The sequence below is a fragment of the Gossypium hirsutum genome, chromosome A03 (genome assembly GCF_007990345.1).
Source record: "Gossypium hirsutum isolate 1008001.06 chromosome A03, Gossypium_hirsutum_v2.1, whole genome shotgun sequence".
NCBI lineage: Eukaryota > Viridiplantae > Streptophyta > Magnoliopsida > Malvales > Malvaceae > Gossypium > Gossypium hirsutum.
This window is the reverse complement of record NC_053426.1, coordinates 4,469,436-4,487,783: the sequence shown is the minus strand read 5'-3', so window position 1 is coordinate 4,487,783 and position 18,348 is coordinate 4,469,436. Positions and strand designations below refer to the sequence as shown.

Here is an 18,348-nt window from a genome sequence, read left to right as displayed (position 1 = left end):
AGCCTCATCAACTTATTTATGTTACTTACGACAATTTTAACTCATGCTTGACTCCCCTTAATTGGATAGTACGTGCATGTGTTGTTGTTATGCATGGTTGTACTGCACATGACATGGCCATATTTAAAAATTAGTCCTTCAATAGGAAATTACTTGCATGTTTGAGTAGCATAGGAACTCTACACTATAAAGTTTTTAAAATATAAAAATGGAAGAATTAGATTCAGCTTCCTCATTACATGTCAAAAATAGGCTGTTATATACTAATTTACTTAATTAATCAATGCCTAATCATCACTCACGTCACAACCTTTTAAAGCAAACAATTATTAATGCAGCAAAGCATCCACCTCCCTCGATCCTTGTTTATTGTGTTTGATTTTGGTTCTACTAGGGTATATAAAAGATTTGACTTAATTTCTTATTGCCTTGCCTCTTTTTTCATCCGATAAGACTTTCATTCACACACAACCAATCATCTTTTTTCTCTTTCTTTAAATCACTCTTAATTGTTATTGGTATTATTATTGCTACTATAATAATGCATTGGCAGTTGGCACTAATGAACCCAACAACAAGAGATTAAACCATATAAATGTAATGTCATGTGCCGTGCGTCAAATACGATGCATACTATGCCTGCATGCATCATGCATAGATGATAGATGGATGGAGTGGTGGGCAGTAAAGACTACTGGAGAAATGAGATGCTTGGTTAATTGTTGTTGACTTGGCTGCTTGAAAACGTTGCGTTGCGTTTTGGGGAAAAGAAAAAGACTGTTCATTCAGAATGGTCAAAAGGGAAAGCGAAATGGGTTTGGTTGCTGGATCCAACCTTGAGCTTTTTCAAGGGAAGGATTATTTGGTGCGTGGTGAAAAATAAACTTACGAGAAATTAACAAAAGTTTTAAATAGTGTATCAATGTTATTTTTTTAAGGTTTTATTCACCTCACGTATATTATGGTGTGCAAAAGAGTTACTGACAAATAAACCTCGAGGATACAATGAAACCAACTGACTGGTTACGTTTTGCATTAACGAAAACAATACACTGAGCATTGAGCGAAGTATAGTAAGGATATCAATTTCTATAAAGAATTAATAATCTAGGAATATAAAAGAGTCGGGAGAAATAGAAAGAAACTTTGTTTATATGTTTTGGAGTGTGTCATATGGTTGATTTATAAGATATAAATGGCACTCCTAATGGCATATGTTGGTTGATGTGTTGAATAAGAATTGGTATGAATGGCATATAAATTAGATGATAATAGAATTTGAAATAGATGTATGTTATTGATATAAACTTATATTGCATTGACTTGAATCATGAAAATATCATTGAGTATTATTACTAAGCATACGATTTGTTTTACCATGCGTAGGTATAGGTACATCTTGAGGTTCTAAGAAGTGATTCCAGCATCCAAGAGGTGATCCCGACTCAACAATGTTTGTATAGTTTCATTTTGTTAAATATATGGCATGCACCTAGGTTAAGTCGATTTTCGCATAATGTGTGAATACGTTCATAATTGAAGCTTGAAACGGTAACTTGGAAGTGGTCAAATGGTTGATTTGCATATGTGAATTTGGTTCTTATATGGATTGTATGAAAGGTTGCAATATTTAGATTTATATGTGAATGTATGTCAATTTGGTAAATGAATGGTAATTGTCATAAGTGTTTAATTTAATATGTATGTTTAGGTAATATAAAGGTATAATGATGAGATATGATAAGAATGAACATTTGAGAATGACATATTTGACAGGAATGGTGATTGATTGTGATGAATTTGTTTTCTAGGTGATGCAGGTTGGTGCTATGTTGGATCATTTAGAAATAGATGATCAAGTCATGACGTCAGACCCTTAACGTTGTGACAAAACCAATTCAGTGAGTTGCGTTGCGACGAGGAACCCCTGAAGTCGCAACGTCAACCGAATACTTTGAATTTTTTACAATTTGGTCCTATTCGATCTCGGGTTAGTAAAAGAACTTTTATAAGATCGTATAAGACTCGAAAAACATTACATATCATATTATACACATATGTTATATGTATTTGAATATTTAATGATATTAAATTGAATATAAATTATTGTAGTTGCTCTAGTAATAAATATGGCATCCTATAACTTGAACCCGACGATTGGATTGGGTAACGGTGTGTTACAATCGCACTACCCCTATGATCCAATATTTGGAGGAGGAAGTTTACAACTATAAGTGCTTATATCATATAGGCCACATCTCTAACAACTGCCTCAACTTAAAGGATGCAATTGAAGCTGCGATAAGGGAAAGATGGTTGGGAAGGTTTATAGAACAAAACCTTACTCCCAAAAGCAAGGAAAGGAGGAAAAAGTCTTAGGAGCCTTAAAATATTGGTGCAAAAGGAGGAGCGATCTTAGGATACTGATCCACGACGACCAACCACTTGAAAGAACAAAGACCAGAGGGGGAAAGGCGACTAGGCTCCTTCGAAGGCTAGTGTTTAGAGAAACAACTTCATTCATCATCTAACTTGAATTGAAATAATGCTTGTTTATAAATGGGTGAAAGAGGTTGACAACGAAGGTGGAAGTGATGGCTTTTCAAGATAGTAGGTTAGGAAAAAAAACAACCCAGAGTAGCTCGATGTGCCTTACTCTTAAGGCCAAGAGATAACACTCTGCAGACGCTAAGTAGAATACCACCAAAGTAGACATATGAAGAAGGCAAGGCATAAGGAGGAGATGTACACTGTATTGGATCTTGGACTTCCTTACTGGAACTATAATGCCTAATGACGTCTTGAAAAGCGGTTTGATAAGAGGAAAAGATAATTATGAATAAATTAATCTTTTAGGTGCGCAAAGGCGAAGACCTTCCCTCAATGGGAAGCAATGAAGGTACAGTCTGATGGTCTCCTTCATCTAAAACAACAAAAATAAATAACAAATAATAAGACTAAGATTATTTATATGGTTAAAAAATATCTTATGTTTGCAAGGCCATACTTAAAGATTTAATGAATCTACAATAAAATCTCACAAGTAATTTAAGTACAAACTACCCACCTATCATTCTCCACCCCAACACTTTCCTTCAAGAAGAAAATAATCACTTAACCGACCAAGTGAAATTACAAAGCAAATGCCCAAAAAAAAAAGTTGTTCCTAATTTAACAAAATATGGTCTCAATTCCCTTCTGCATCAAGGATGATGTCAAGCCTTACAGGGAAGGCAAGTAATATTAAATTCAATCTTTCATGAACACTTTTATTATTCTCCTATATTTGAATTTGAAATACCATACTTATTTTAAAAAGTAAATATAGTTAGGCATCACCTTATCCGATCGATCAAATAATCAGCATTATTTAATAATACAATTTGAAAGTTTCTCACAAAACTCATACTCTTCTAGAATATATCTAATTTCACTTTTAAAAAAAAAATCATATATTTATAATCTAATTTTACAAGCCAAAAGTGTTTGTCATAAGCATCGTGGAAACTAATATTGCGACAAATAATTTAGACAGCAAATATTCTAATACTTTTCTATTTTTAACATTTTTGACAGAACCTTACAACAAACTCAATCAACATACTACATCAATAAATCATCAAGCATCATAAGCAAGAAATTTAACATTAAAAAGTCATGCATAAGTTATAACATATCAAGTGTTGGTAGTATAAAAGTTGTAGGAGTCGTCAAGCAAATAACAGTGGGCTGGCAAGTGACAACGTATTTGAACTTCAGCCCATACCGATATTGAGCTCATGGAGACATGAGATGATTAAAGGTCCAATCTGTTATATCTACGTTTTAACTCGAGGTTAGGTACAATGATAGATCGGGTTAAAAATTAGTATTAAAATTTTGAAATATAATAAATAGGAATTTTGAGTATTAAATTAAGAAGTATATAGATCCAATAAGAAATTAGAAAAAAATTAAAATAAAAAAATACTCTTTAGATAGAAAATTTTAAAATAGATACATTGATTTAGTTGAAACAATAAAGAAATTGTTGTGGCCAAAGTAGGAAAAATATTAAGTTAGGAGATATATAATAGTAGAGGAAAAGAAAGAAGGATTAAAAAGAAATTTAATCAAAGTGTTGTATGGGTCATAGTAGGAAAAATGAAAGATGAGAAAGGACAAAGTGGTAATTAGCCAAGTAGATATTATTAGGTGTAATAATGGTAGGTAAAATTATAAAGATGGATGACTTAAGGACTTGTTAGTAGCTTGACCATTTTAATTAAAAATGTGAGATATTTTAGTGGAATGATGTAGAAAGTGGGAGAAAAGACGAAAATATATCATCTTCTACAAGCCAAACCGTCACTTCTTTCTCCCAAGTTTCAATATCCAACTTTTCTTTTAATTCCCTTCATATCCTTCCTCTATTGTTGAACCATTCAAGCTTTAAATCTTTCTTTCTTTTTTGAAATTTCTTTAGTAAAATCAAAGAGAAGGCTAGTGAACAACTTTATTTCATAAGAAAATTTTCATAGATGGGTTAAAATAGAGAAAATCATGAGTTAAGGTTTTAGGTGTTCAAAGAGCTAAGGTAAGAGATGATGAAATTATCATACCATACATGTTTATTTTTATTAAATAGTATAGGAAAGTCACTTGATTGTGGTTTTTTAACATGTAAATGTTATATATGTTATATGAAATTGAAGAGAAAGAAAAGAGAGGACCTAATTGAAGGAAAAAGGGAAAAAGAAGGCTAAGGAGTGAAGGAAGAAGAAAATATATCATCTCAACCTTTTTGTTGTAAGTACTACAAGATTTTTAAATTCTTTTTATTTAAATGCTTATATTGTAGTATGAAATTACTTAGAATAGAAATGTAAAATATATATTTAAATTTGTAAATAGATTAAAAAAAAGACTAGATTATGAAATTTGTAAAGAAAATTATAGGTGGAGAATATGAAATGGTATATTGTTTGAATACTAAGTAATGATGTTGTGGTAAAAGTATGTGTGTGTAAAAGGTAAGATATTTGTGGTTTGTGAAATGGGGACTAAATTGTAGATGATGGAGAAATGAGAAATCTTTTTCAAAATATTTATGTAAAGTATTTAAATGTATGAAATTCAGCTTTAATGACCAAGTAGATGGAATTTAGAACTATTAGAATATTAGTGGCATGCCATTAAGGGACCTTAGTGCGCTCTTCGATTATTAGCACATTCATGCTCTCTGTATAGCATTTTAGTGCTCTCTGTTCGATAGTGCATAATAATACACCACTGTATTTGTTTTGTATATCCGGCGTGTTCTATAATGTCTACTTTGGACTAAGAATATGAGTTGTGAATAAAAGTGAATCACCAATGCGTTGAGGTAAGTTTGATAACTTACAAAAAGTAAGTTAAATTTTATTAAAGTAAGGTATAGTTAAAGAAACTTGTATGTGTATAGATATGTATTAACTGAATAAGTTTAAAATATTCTGTTATGATTCATTTACCTATTTATTCTTGTAGTGCTTACTAAGTCTTCACTGGCTTAACGCGTAGGAACAGTTAGACTCGAAGAGGTAGAGTCGGATTAGGAGATCTCTTATCTCATCATATCCTCAAGAGCTTCAAGAGTAGGTATCATATTTTGAATTAAAATGGCATGTACATAGGTAGACCAAATGTGTTCCCATGTGTTAGGGACTAAAATACAAACTCTTGAAACTGCATCTATTTTGGTTTTACTTGAAGTATTTTAATTCTATATGAAATGAATTATCGAAACTATAAGTACGTTTACAAATGTTGTTTGCTAATATGATGGTTATGATTGATTTGGAGTGGTTTTAAGTAATTTTAATATATTTTGAATTGGTGTTAAGTGTTGAGAAGAATATATATATATATATTGCAAGGGGGTTTAGTGAACTTTTAAATTGATTTTTGTCAAATTTTACTCAAGGGTATAGGTATCGGTACCTAGGCTTTGAAATACAAAATTTTCAAAACAGAATGTGATTTTGGTATCGTTTTTGTCATTGGCATCGATATTTTTCTCCTGTTTTGTGTAGAAACAGTGTTAAAATCATTTTTAAACATAATCTAACATCCAATAATGACTCTAAATACTATTTATAAATAATTTTTTAGTTAAATAAATTAAAATACTATTTATAAATGCTTAAATTAATTAATGTCTAGCCAAAACTATTTTGACACTAAATATAATAATCTTATATCGGGTCGGTACAATTGGACCGGGTACAAGGGTGTTACCCAATCCAAACAAAGACTACTCTCGCTAAAGAAAATAAATAGAACGGTGGTTAAGCGTCAGCAAGCTATGGAAAGTCAACATTGTTTCATAGGAAAGTGAGCAGAGCAAGAGATGAGCGAGACAACTGAAAAGCTTCACTTCGTTATGGTGCATGGATTCGGTCATGGAGCCTGGTGCTGGTATAAAATCAGGAGTCTACTGGAAGCATCAGACTACAAGGTCAGCTGTATTGACCTTAAAGGTTCGGGTATGGATCCATCCGATCCCAACACCATCTTCAGTTTCCAAGACTATAACAAACCCCTGATTGACCTCCTCTCCAACTTACCTCACAACGAAAAGGTCATCCTCATCCAATTAGTTTAGTAGCAACCCTACAAACTTTACCGTTACTACTCTTAAAGGATTTGCTAATATATATTAATTAGTTTGGCTATGGCAGGTGATACTGGTCGGACACAGTGCTGGAGGTATGAGCTTAACCTATGCCATACACAGGTTTTCTCAGAAAATTCGTATGGCCATTTATGTCGCCGCTACTATGCTCAAGCATGGGTTCGTCACCCCTCAAGATTATGAACATGTAATTACATTCCTTTTTTCTTTTCTTTTTTTTTATATATAAATACATGATATTCACAGCTTCTTTTTATCCATATGTGTATATATCTTGATCACTTGATCTCTTTCACTAATTAATTTGAGCATCCTGGTCATCAAGGAGAAAGTGATTACCAATACTTAAGTCATAACATGTGTGGATAGATTCAAGTGAATGTAATTTATGTATTGGATTTTTACGATAATACTTAGAAGGTGAATTGTAAAATATGTCAAACCTTGTACGTCTTCCGATGAAACTAAGAAATTGCAGCAAGCAGTAGGGTTAGCTTTTCTAATTAATGACTCCTATAAATATATGTTCTATTTGCATGCATTTGAGTTTTTGTTTTTGTTTTTCAATTCACTTTTGGCTTCTAATTTATTACTTATATATATAGTATGGTGCAATTAGTTGCTAATATCTTCTCTCCGTTGCAGTGGCTAGCACATGATTCCCTGCTGGTTAATATATATTATTGTCTAGTTAATAACAAAATTGAAAATTAACTGCAGTACTGCCATGTGCCTATCCTTTGAATGTAAGCTGCATGCATAGATTAAATAAATGGACAATATGATAAATTTCATTAGAGTGCTGTTCAGTTTGTGCAGAATTTAAGTTTCTTTTAATTCATACTTTTACTATAGCTACGTATATATTTCTTTTGTTTAGAAAAATAAATAGTGAAAAGCTAATGAGGAAATGTAAGGTATGTTGAGTAAATTGGAGTATGCAGGGAGATCCAGATTTATCCATCTATGGTGATGTATGTAAGATGACATACGGTTTAGGAGCTGACCAGCCCCCAACCAGCATGATAATCAAGGAGGAGTTTCAACGCAAAATTCTATATCATTTAAGCCCCATAGAGGTGAGCACAAATTAAGATTTAATGCCTAGCTCGCAAGTAGCTGCTGTATAATAATAGAGTGAGACTTGGGACATAATGATGACGATGATCAGGACTCCACATTGGCGGCGATGCTGGTGCGAGCAGGTCCATTGAGAGCATTAGTAGGTGTTCAGTTTAGAGAGGGAGGTGACGCAGACAGCGTGCCAAGAGTGTTTATAAAGACATTGCAGGACCGAGTGTTAAAGCAAGAGCAACAGGAAGCGATGCTGAAAAAGTGCCCCCCTGCTCTAGTGTTTGCTTTGGAAAGTGATCACAGCCCATTTTTCTCCATGCCTACTCTTCTCTTTGCCTTTCTACTCAAAGCGGTGGCTTCCATCAAAGCTGCAACTTAATCTATACTCATCATCCCATCCCTTATTTTAAAATCACTTTTCTTTTCAAATAAGTCTCAGATGATGAAGGTCTTTATTATTATATATGTAGCAGCCCATTTTTCTCCATGCCTACTCTTTTCTTTGCCTTTCTACTCAAAGCGTTGGCTTCCATCAAAGCTGCAACTTAGTCTATACTCATCATCCCATCCCTTATTTTTAAAATCACTTTTCTTTTCAAATAAGTCTCAGATGATGAAGGTCTTTATTATTATATATGTAGCAGTAGCTCATGATGCAGGAGAATTCACTTCATCAGCATACATAGGCTTCCCATCACTAGGAGAGAAAAATAATTTATAATGGAACAGAATTGCTTCATCTTTTTACTTAATTTACATCATAAATAATATGACCACCATTAAATTATGCATAATTTAAATATGGGGCTGAACCATCCAATTAAATTTTTTGGTGTAAAATTCACCAAAAATAAATTATTATAAAACCTGGTAGGTAGTTGTCGTGTTTACGATGTGTGTTGATTTGTAAAAAAAATAAAAGGAAGAGTTTAATCTAACGAAGAACAAAAATAAAAAAATAAATGAAAATTGAAATTACAATAAAATAAATAGCACGAAATAAGATTAAATAAAATGAATGGACACTCTAGTTTTATACATGATTTAGGCTCCTACTTTAAACTGATCCCGTGCAATGAATTTTATTCTCCAACAGATAAATTAGTTATAATGATCAAGGATGTCTCAAACCACCAACCTTTCATTATGTAAATTAATTAAGAGAACGCTCGACAATTAACCCTTACATAATGAAAAACTCTGAACCATGCATCCACGATTTAGCTCCTCAGTAGCCTTGCGAAGTAGAAGTACCTAGCTTGAATCAATGGTCTCAACCACGCGAGTTGTTTAAATTCGAATTGTTACTTCCCTTGACGAATCTAACCACTCAATTAGTCACATCAATTTGCTCTTCAATAAACTGATTATGACAATTATTAATCGTATCGGTTCTTCCAACTGTAAGCCACACAACACCAAATCAATGAATCTTTTTTGACTTGATGCTATTACGGCTTTATGAGACAACTGAGCTTATATCCTACACGAAAAAAATAATGAATACCAATATAGAAAAATTTTAAGTATAATTTCAAATCTTACAGTTTTAAAAATCGAATAAAAAAATTCAAACTAATTCATAAAACAAAAGAATAATAAAAGAAGAAATATGAAGGAAATTTTATAAAAATAAAGAAAAGAAAACAAAGTGGCTGTGCGCTATTCCGGCCCCCTTCTATTATTCTCAATTGTCTATATTATAAAATAAATGTATCAAACCTAAAACTAAAAAAAGAGGTGGCTGTAAGTGTGGCCTCCTCTACTATTCCTCATAATTATATATTATAATAACAATAATCATAACCTAAATTAATAAAACTCTAAAATAAAAAGAAATAAGAGTAAATCAGAGTTAACGGAAAGACTTAAGATTAATTCGGTGTTTAATGTAGGTGTGTCAAAGTTTGTTTGTGCAGATCAAGTGATCCTGATCGAGACAAGTCACAATGAGAGTAAGTAAAAGCAATGACCTCTTATAATCGATATGTAGAACAGAGAAATATAGTTCGAGCAGGTGATGACAAAGACATAAACCAACACAAATGTTTCGAGGAGCGGAGCTAACCAACAAAGAGAATGATTGGGAATCATTCGAGGCGTCGAGATCATTCCGATACAAGCCAGTGTCATTCCAAGGACGTGACAAGGGCATCGCGAGAATGGGTGAGGGAGAATGTCACGGGCCGTGGATCAAAACTCATGAACATTGCATACAGAACGTCCCATGGAGATCAATTAATTAAATTAGACTCATTAAACTTACTTGAACTGGCCCGATTTGTAGAATATATGGAAAAACTTATCTACTTTTGGAAACACTTGGCGTGCACTATTTTTCTGTGACTTTTTGTTTGTTCATAGCTTCTTTCGTTTCAAGTTTGTTTTCGTGCCTTAAAAACTTCTACGAGAATTCTTATTTTTCGAGAAATAAGTTAAGTTAGATAAATTTAAACCCAAAAAATAGCCAAAAACTGTAAATTTTATCAAACTAAAGTTGTAACCCTATAGCACTTCAACATAATTTATTCCAATATATTATGAATGGATTCCACCCACTAATCCAGTGACAACATTGTCGTCTACTAGTTCAAAATCATCACCATCATCTATAGATTCATCAGAATTCCTACTATTCCCAAAAGAATTTAAAAAATAAAATAAAAGTTGGTCTTTTAAAAGAAATTTCAACACCTATTGGTACCTTCATCGCCACATCCCCATATTTACAGAGTGATATCGGTTCAGTTTGATTGGATTTTTAAAATTTTTAATTTATTGTAATTTTTTATTTTTTCATATTAATTTTTTATTTTGAATTTTAGAATTATTTTGATAAGATAAATTTTTATTTTATGAATTTAGAATATAATTTGACAAAAATTGAAAATCTTTTTCATAAATATTTTTAAAAAAAATAAATTTTCAAGAACTTTAAAATTATTTTCATCATTTTAAATATAAAATATTTATGTTATATCATAAAAATTAAAATAAATTATCTCAATTCAATTTCGATTTTTAAATATACATTTCATAAATTATTTAAACACTACTCGAAATCGATTTTCTGGTTTTTTATTTTGTCTTGCTGAATCCTACCCACATCAAGCAGGTTGCCGTCCATTATCCATACCTTCGTCGTCGCGCTGCCACCCCCTCCATTATTGGACGCGTATTGATCATCGACCATGGAGTTAAAATCTAGAGTTTTATTTCTTATTGTGTTTGTGAAGAATGAATATAAATATTTTTAAAGTAAATTCATAGATATAGTAAGTAATTATGAATTACTTAATTTATATTATTTTTAATATTCAAATTTAATTATTGATTAGGTATTAGTTTGATTAATATAAGTATTATTATTAATATAGTAATACATAAGTTCAAGTGCATTAAATAAATTATTTCAATAATGAGATTATTAAAAAAAAAATGAAAGCTACTCTAGTTCTGTATAGCAATTTTCATTTTTTATTCTATTTCATTCTCGGACTCTTCGTCTACCCGCCCACTCTCACCATGTACAAAAAGCAAGCAAGGAAGAAGAGAGGATGCGCACAACACAAAGTTCATAAATTTCATTTCGTTAAAATCCAAATCAATTGCCCAAATTTAACATTACAACAAATCAGGAAGATCTAAATACAGATAAATGTAAAAACAATAAGGAAAACCACCCCTAGTTAAATTAACGAGAAAAAAAAAATCATAAAACTACATTCATCTCTCTGAAATATTACACAACACCTACACCACTGATAATGTCGATAAGGCATGCATGCATGGATGGGAAAACCTTGCTTTGCCCATTCTTAAAACTGCAATGCAGCAGCGTTTGATGTTCAAGGGGTCTGCACATTTGAATCTTTTGACTTGTTCTCTTCAGAAGATGGCCGGTTCTCTGAGTCGGATTGCCGGACTTCTTCAATCATTCTTACAACTTCATCCATGTTTGGTCGCATGTCTGCTACCTTTGCTACACATGCCATCGCTATTTGTAACATCTGGACCATCTCCTCTTCAATGTTTTGGAACCTCATCAACTCAACATCAAACACCTCAGCTGTCCATTCCTCCCTCACCACAGATTGTACCCACCTGGGAAGATCAACCATGTCATCCCTTCTAGGTGATTGTAGTGGTGCTTTCCCAGTCAGCATCTCTAGGAGCAAAACACCGAAGCTGTATACATCTGATTTATGCGTATGCTTACGGGTTTCAATCACCTCGGGAGCACGATACCCCACTGTCCGGGATGGAGTTGCAGGGACATTCATAAGAGGGGTCAAACCCAAATCAGAGATACACCCATCATGTTCTTGACTGATGAGAACATTTGAGGACTTGATGTTTCCATGAGTGAACTTTGGACCGCCCATAGAATGGACGTGGGAAATTCCTCTGGCAATTCCGAGGGAGATTTTTACTCTGGATTCCCAGTCTAATGGGCTTCTTCCACCTCCTCTGTCTCCTGTAGTCAAAATGCTTGAATTCTTACATGCTTCTTTTCCACAAACTTAATTATTTTAGAATTTGTTTGAAATTGGAATTAGGGAGAAGGGAGATGGAGTCACAAGGAAAGAAAGAAAAGGAAAATAATATATGTACCATGCAAAAGTGTAGATAAGCTGCCGCCTGGTATATAGTCATAAACTAAGAGCTTCTCATCCTTGGAATAATAATAAGCACGAAGTGGGACAACATTTGGGTGCTGCCCAACCCTTCCTATAATCTCCATCTGCTGCTCAAAATCCTTCTTCCCCACAACCACTTCCTTCAACCTTTTCACTACCACTGTTGTTGATTCCTCCAGAACAGCCTTGTATGCTGTGCCATAACTACCCTTTCCCAAAACTTCAGCTGAAGCCCTTAATAAATCCTCAAGGTCAAAATTATAAGAACATCCTTCAAAGAAAACTAACTTGTTTTTCTCAGGTTCTTGCACCCCACTCCCAAACTCCTCTTTTGGTTTCTCACTCCTGCCACCCCCAGAAGCCTTCCCCTTTAATACACTACTTCCACCATTATCTTTTTTCTTCAGACAGCAGCATAAGACGATTAAAGCTAAAAGAAGTAGCACTACAGACCCTCCAACTGCGATGGCAATGATAACTCCCAAACTCAGTTTCTTTTTGGATCCTTGTTTTTTAGGAAACTCTGGTGGGGGAGGAGAAAATGTAGGAGATGGTGATGGAGAGGGAGAGGGAGAGGGAGAGGGAGAGCAGGCTTGTAGAGGTGGACCACACAAGAGTGAGTTCCCTATAAAGGATGAACTGGGAAATCTTTGAAGGGATGATGGGATCGGACCACTAAGCTGGTTATAGCTTAAATTCAACTTCTTGAGCCTAGTAAGGTTAAGATTAGGTATTGCTCCAGAGAGATTGTTGTTCTGAAGGTTCAATCGAGTGAGAGATGTTAGGTTTTGTATTGCTTCTGAAATGTTGCCTGTAAAAGAATTGAATGAAAGATCCAATACATTGAGCTGGAGGGAAAATGAAGCAGGAAGATCACCAGTGAAGTTGTTATGTTGAAGGTAGAGGTATTGGAGTGATGGAAGAGTGGTGATATCTGAAGGAAGATCACCATTGAAGCGATTGGATCTAAGGCTGAGAATGTTAAGGGCACCTAATTTACCTAGAGTGTTGGACGGGATTCGGCCTATAAATCCAACCCCAGGGAGCCTGAGGGCAAGCACACTAGAATTATCTTGTGTGCAAGTGATGCCAACCCAGGATGTGCATATTGGGTTGGTTGAGTTCCAGTTCAGATTTCGACGATGGGGGACAGCAGCATGAAACTCAAGAAGGGCTTGCTTATCAGAGTTTAGATCAGCTACTATTAGAGGAAGAAAAATACTTATGATGACAAGGAAATAAAACACTGAACTCATGCAGAACTTCATTGGTTGTTGTCTGCAGAGGGGAATATGACAATGATTATGGTTATGAAAATGCAACATCTGTAGTCCCAACTGAATTCCTGTTCCAAAGAAATGACCAACAAATACATCAGGGGACTGTATAATGAAGAACTCAAAGAAAAGAATGCGATACTCAACATGCTGTTGCAAGAATGAAAAGTACAAAACACAAGGGGATGACATAACACAAACACAAACAATCTGAGGTATCTGGAGCAAAGTAAAATAAAGAGTCAAGACCATATCAAATGACCTATTAATTATGTGGCACAAACCAACATCCAGAAGGCCATTGAAATTTATGCTCAGAAGCAGTTGCTGAATTTCAAATTAGCTATGCTTTTGTACTTTTCAAAGGAAGGGGAAACACATCCAATAAAAATGTACACCAACATTCTCTTCTATTAGGCAGTTGGGAACTCTAACTGGTTTCAATTATATCCATTTTGGAACTAGGGAAAAGTCCCCGATGAGAATGTACTTACACGCTCTGCTCTTTGAGGGCCGTTGGCTGCTAAAATCTAACTAGCAAACATAAAATATAATATCTGACAAGCAAGGGAAAACGCATCCAAGAAGAAAGTACATTGGCATTCTTCGGCACAATGCACCTTTAAGAAGGCACTGGTTTTGACATCCAGTCTTGATGGTGAGCAGTGACTTAAAATGTGGGGTCCAAATTATTAACATCTCCCTATCAAACAAAGAAAAGAACTAAAAACAACCAACTTATTCCATAAGAAAATTCTCTTTTAGTTGTTACTAATTAGAAAAAGGTATTCTCTTGATGTCTTCTAATAATATAAGTCGGATCTTTATTTTTCTTCCTTTTGTGAATGATTTTTTCTTCTTTTTTTCATTTTTCAAGTAAGAAGGATGTCTTAGAAGGCATAAACCTGAGAAATATGACTTCACCTATTCAGCTAAAAGGAAAAGGAAGATATTTGGAATAAAAATCTCTGTTATCCTACCAGCATAAAACCAAAGGGCCTGAAAGGGAAGTAAATTTTTCTTTTTAAATATAATCCAAAGTTAAAGTGAAAAGGGATTCTATAAACAACAAGAGGGCAGCATAAGCTCTTTTCCATCAAACAGCAGCAAGAGAAGAATATACTTGGGAAAAAGAAAAGCTAGACCTTTTCAGCACTAGAAATATAGGAGAGTTTTCACAGATACATATATAGTGACAACTAAGACAGCAATTTCATAAGAGGGTTTTTTTTTCTTTTAAGAAAAGGGAATATTCAAAATTTTAGACTGGTTGAGGAAGATAGATAGAGTAGTTAAACCTCCTAAGCTGCATTGTGCAAGAAAAGAGGTGGAAAACATGAAAATGAAAGCCACATTAGCGCAGAAACAACCAGGGAAAAAAAGGGGTGTTCTTTAACGAAAAACAAAAACTTAGAGAGCATAGAACAAACTCACAAATTGTTGAATCACCATTCACTAAAGAAACATGATGGCCATACTTTGAGCTGATGTAAGAAACTAGAACATTCCTCGGATGGCACAGATCTACAAGCTTGATTATGAGAGGTAAAATGAATACTGAATGACTTAACTTCTTTATTTTACTTAATTCAAAATTAAAAGAAAGTGCATGTGAATTTAAGAAGAAAGAAAGAAGAATGAAACCTGGGAAAACAGCCTCCAAAAATCCAAATGAGGGGAGAGGCAGGAGTTGGGTGGAAGTGAAAGTCAGTCAGGGTTGAAAGGAGATAGCCCCAGAATTCAGCCGCATTTGCATTTACAAAGGAACAAAATAGGATTTCAATTTCAGATCCGGAAATTGGTGAAACTGAAATGAGCAACGAACCGCAAACTCCAGCTCAAAAGTGAAATTGACTGAAACTCAAGCAGCTGCATCTGTTACAAAAATAAATATGTCGGAACTCATTGAAACAGGAGACTGCATTTAAGAGCTGAAAAAATTAGAAGTGGTTTTGTTTGGGATGGGATGGGATGGGGAGGAAAAATAGACTGAAGTGAAAAAAGTGAAACAAACCAAACCAAACCACACCAAACTAAACCAACCCTATTCCTTAATTTTAATTATTTTTGTTTGGTCTGCAAGAGAGATAGAAGCAGCAGGTGAGGGACGAATGACTTTGCTTGATTAGTCATAGGAATGCAAAACAGAATTAAGCATCTTCCTAAATAATCCACTCCTTGTTTTGCTCAACTATTACAGCTCTAGTTCCTCAACCACTCACTCTTTCCAACCCACACTTTGACCATAAATAAATAATTCACTTAAGCCTCCTTTAGTATTGTTTTCTCAATTCCACATTTTCACTCAATTCTAATTACTGAATTTAACTGCTTTCAACTTTTGGAGAAGTTTCCATGTGAAATTGTATACGAAATTAAATTAATGCTGATAAAAGATGAGGTGTTACAGATTTGAGCGATTCACAAGGTGTATCAAGAGACACTAGTAGCTGTTTAAGAGTACTTGGAGAGTTGTGAGATTTTGGCAGAATGGAGTAATAGGTTAGAATTATTTTAGTAAGGGTTAATATAAATTTTTTTGTTTTTAAACTTAATAACTAGATTCACACTTAATCTTAAATTTGGTAATTATTTAGCCCTTAAACTTGGATTCTATTAAGATTTAATGATGTGACCAGTGTTATTGGAATAGGATCGGATTGGATGGACCCAGAATTTATTGATATAGCAGTCTGAATAAACGAATTTGACCAATTGACTCAGAAACTGCTTGAAATTGGAAAAAATCGAAAATTGGAACAAAATAATCAACAATCGAACAGATTGAACCAATAAATATTTTTAATTTTTAATTTTTTTAGATTTTAATGAATTTTTAATTATTTATATAATTATTGTTAGTCTAATGATTGAACTGGCTGAATCGAGAATTAGTGGTATGACATGTTCAACCATTGATTCAATTATTAAAACATTGAATGTGACACTCTAAGATTTATAAAAATTTCTATAGTTTTTTTCAAGTGATGATGTTGTACAATCTCAACAAGTCACATCATCAAACTTTTATATTTTTTAAGTTCAAGGATCAAAATAAACCTAATTGTCAAGTTCATGAGCCAAAAAATATATTATACCTTTTAGTAATTAAAGGAGTTTATACATAAGAAAAGCTTAGTAAGGGCCCCTTTAGATGGATGTCCTATTGTACAAGGTTGTTAATAATGTAATGAAAAGCTCTATTGGGATGTGGCTCAACCACACTACAAAGAATTGGTAGTAGAGTTATAGGGACTTTACTACAAGTGAGGATGGATGTGATAGAAAGAGTCTCCAAGTAGATCTTCATGTGATCTAGCACTGGTTCATGTGGTAAGCATGTAGAAGTTTTTACATGGGTGAGCCCCTCCTTATTCAAAGTGGTTGACTTGGTGAGGTACCCCAAACGAAATGATTATGTATAGCAATTGCACCCCAATCGAGGGATGGACTATAACATGACATTTCCCGAGATAATGCTTCTTGGTGAGGTGTCTTTTCTGGCGAAATCATATCATAGTGTTATTGGTGTGTCTGAAAAGGCATAACAATGATTTTGACGAGGGAAGTACTATATTTTGTAGCTTTTAGTACTCTGAAGAAAAAATTTAAAATTTTCTTATTTTAAAAGTTTATTTTGGGTAGGTGACAACTTAAGATTTTTACTTTTGTTTGGGAGAGGCTTCAGTGCCTTCATCTCATAGACGACTTTTCCAAATGGTTCCTCAATTGCCAAAAGCTCCTTAAGTTTGTCCCTATTGATACTCCTGTAAAATACCGTTTTAACTCATTAGTGACATGTAAATCACTAATTTCTTAAGCTAAAGAATCAATAACGTTGACACTAAAGACATTCGACACTTTACGAGGATGACACATAACCTCATAAACATTTAATTTAACAATATTGATAATACTTTAAAATGTCATACTTTTATGTGTTAATTACATATATATTTTAAGTACGATCCTATTAATTTGGGTTGTTTATGATTTTTTATCTTATAGGGACTAAATTGAAGGCAAAAGGAAATTTGAGGGAAAAAAGTGTGAATTTAAAGACAAAACAGGTCAGCATGCGAAATTGGGAAAAAATGGTACTGAAAATACAAAGTGTAAAAGACTTGGGGCAAAATTTCAAAGAAGAAATTTATAAACATAAGAATTTCTTTAAATTTGAATTTTATTTTTAGGATTACTGTTAGGATTATTATATTGTTTAGATTTAATTTCAAATTATATCTCTTAAACATTATCATTTAGAGTTTAAATAAGAACAAACGAGGTTATTTCATATACTATAAGTAGGAGATGAAGTGACATGGATATTCACTCATCACTGCTGTAAAAAACTCTTTCCCCCTAAGGCTCTTAGCTTTTTTGTTTCTTTTTCGATAAAATTCCATTTCATTATAACTTGTGTTTTTTACCCAAAAAGCATGAGTAACTAAACTCATATAGCCAAAGGTTATCAAGACTCCTCCAAAAGAGTTCATAAGGCTTAGCCTTTCTTAATGAGTATTCATCATTTCTCCATATTACGGAACTGACGCTTCCGTCCATGTCCTTCAAAAAGGTAATATTTAATCTTGTGCAAAGACAACCGCTTTGTATATTTTGGGAAGGTTACATAGTCGGCTTGCTAACTTACTACATCAGAGGTTGTCGAGCCCAAGAGACGAAATGGCATGACATTCGCCAT

The 18,348-nt window shown here is 33.6% G+C and overlaps 2 protein-coding genes across 19 annotated transcripts; one reads left to right on the top strand and one right to left on the bottom strand.

Annotated features, from left to right (window-relative positions):
* Positions 1–4,255: 4,255 nt before the first annotated feature.
* Positions 4,256–8,214, top strand: LOC107963820 (methylesterase 17). Of its 12 annotated transcripts, none has more exons than XM_016900309.2 (7): positions 4,256–4,576; positions 4,695–4,788; positions 5,542–5,619; positions 6,251–6,601; positions 6,702–6,842; positions 7,600–7,734; positions 7,827–8,214. In XM_016900309.2, exons 4-7 carry the CDS (start codon positions 6,371–6,373, stop codon positions 8,106–8,108), a joined length of 789 nt encoding a protein of 262 aa, XP_016755798.1. In that variant the 5' UTR covers positions 4,256–4,576; positions 4,695–4,788; positions 5,542–5,619; positions 6,251–6,370; the 3' UTR covers positions 8,109–8,214. The 12 variants fall into 12 exon arrangements, with proteins under 12 accessions (XP_016755798.1, XP_040962229.1, XP_040962234.1 ...); XM_041106295.1 differs by having other exon boundaries at positions 4,259–4,576; positions 5,548–5,619; positions 6,351–6,601; XM_041106300.1 differs by having other exon boundaries at positions 4,275–4,576; positions 5,548–5,615; positions 6,351–6,601.
* A 3,073-nt stretch (positions 8,215–11,287) lies between these two features.
* Positions 11,288–15,888, bottom strand: LOC107963819 (probable inactive receptor kinase At5g58300). 7 transcript variants are annotated; one of them, XM_041106256.1, is made up of 5 exons: positions 15,661–15,888; positions 15,291–15,521; positions 15,081–15,177; positions 12,344–13,714; positions 11,288–12,206 (listed from the first exon to the last, which is right to left on the bottom strand). In XM_041106256.1, the coding sequence occupies exons 4-5, from the start codon at positions 13,692–13,694 to the stop codon at positions 11,578–11,580; spliced, it is 1,980 nt and encodes a 659-aa protein (XP_040962190.1). In that variant the 5' UTR covers positions 13,695–13,714; positions 15,081–15,177; positions 15,291–15,521; positions 15,661–15,888; the 3' UTR covers positions 11,288–11,577. The 7 variants fall into 7 exon arrangements, with proteins under 7 accessions (XP_040962190.1, XP_016755791.1, XP_040962200.1 ...); XM_016900302.2 differs by having other exon boundaries at positions 15,690–15,888; XM_041106266.1 differs by having other exon boundaries at positions 15,081–15,170; positions 15,690–15,888.
* Positions 15,889–18,348: the final 2,460 nt, after the last annotated feature.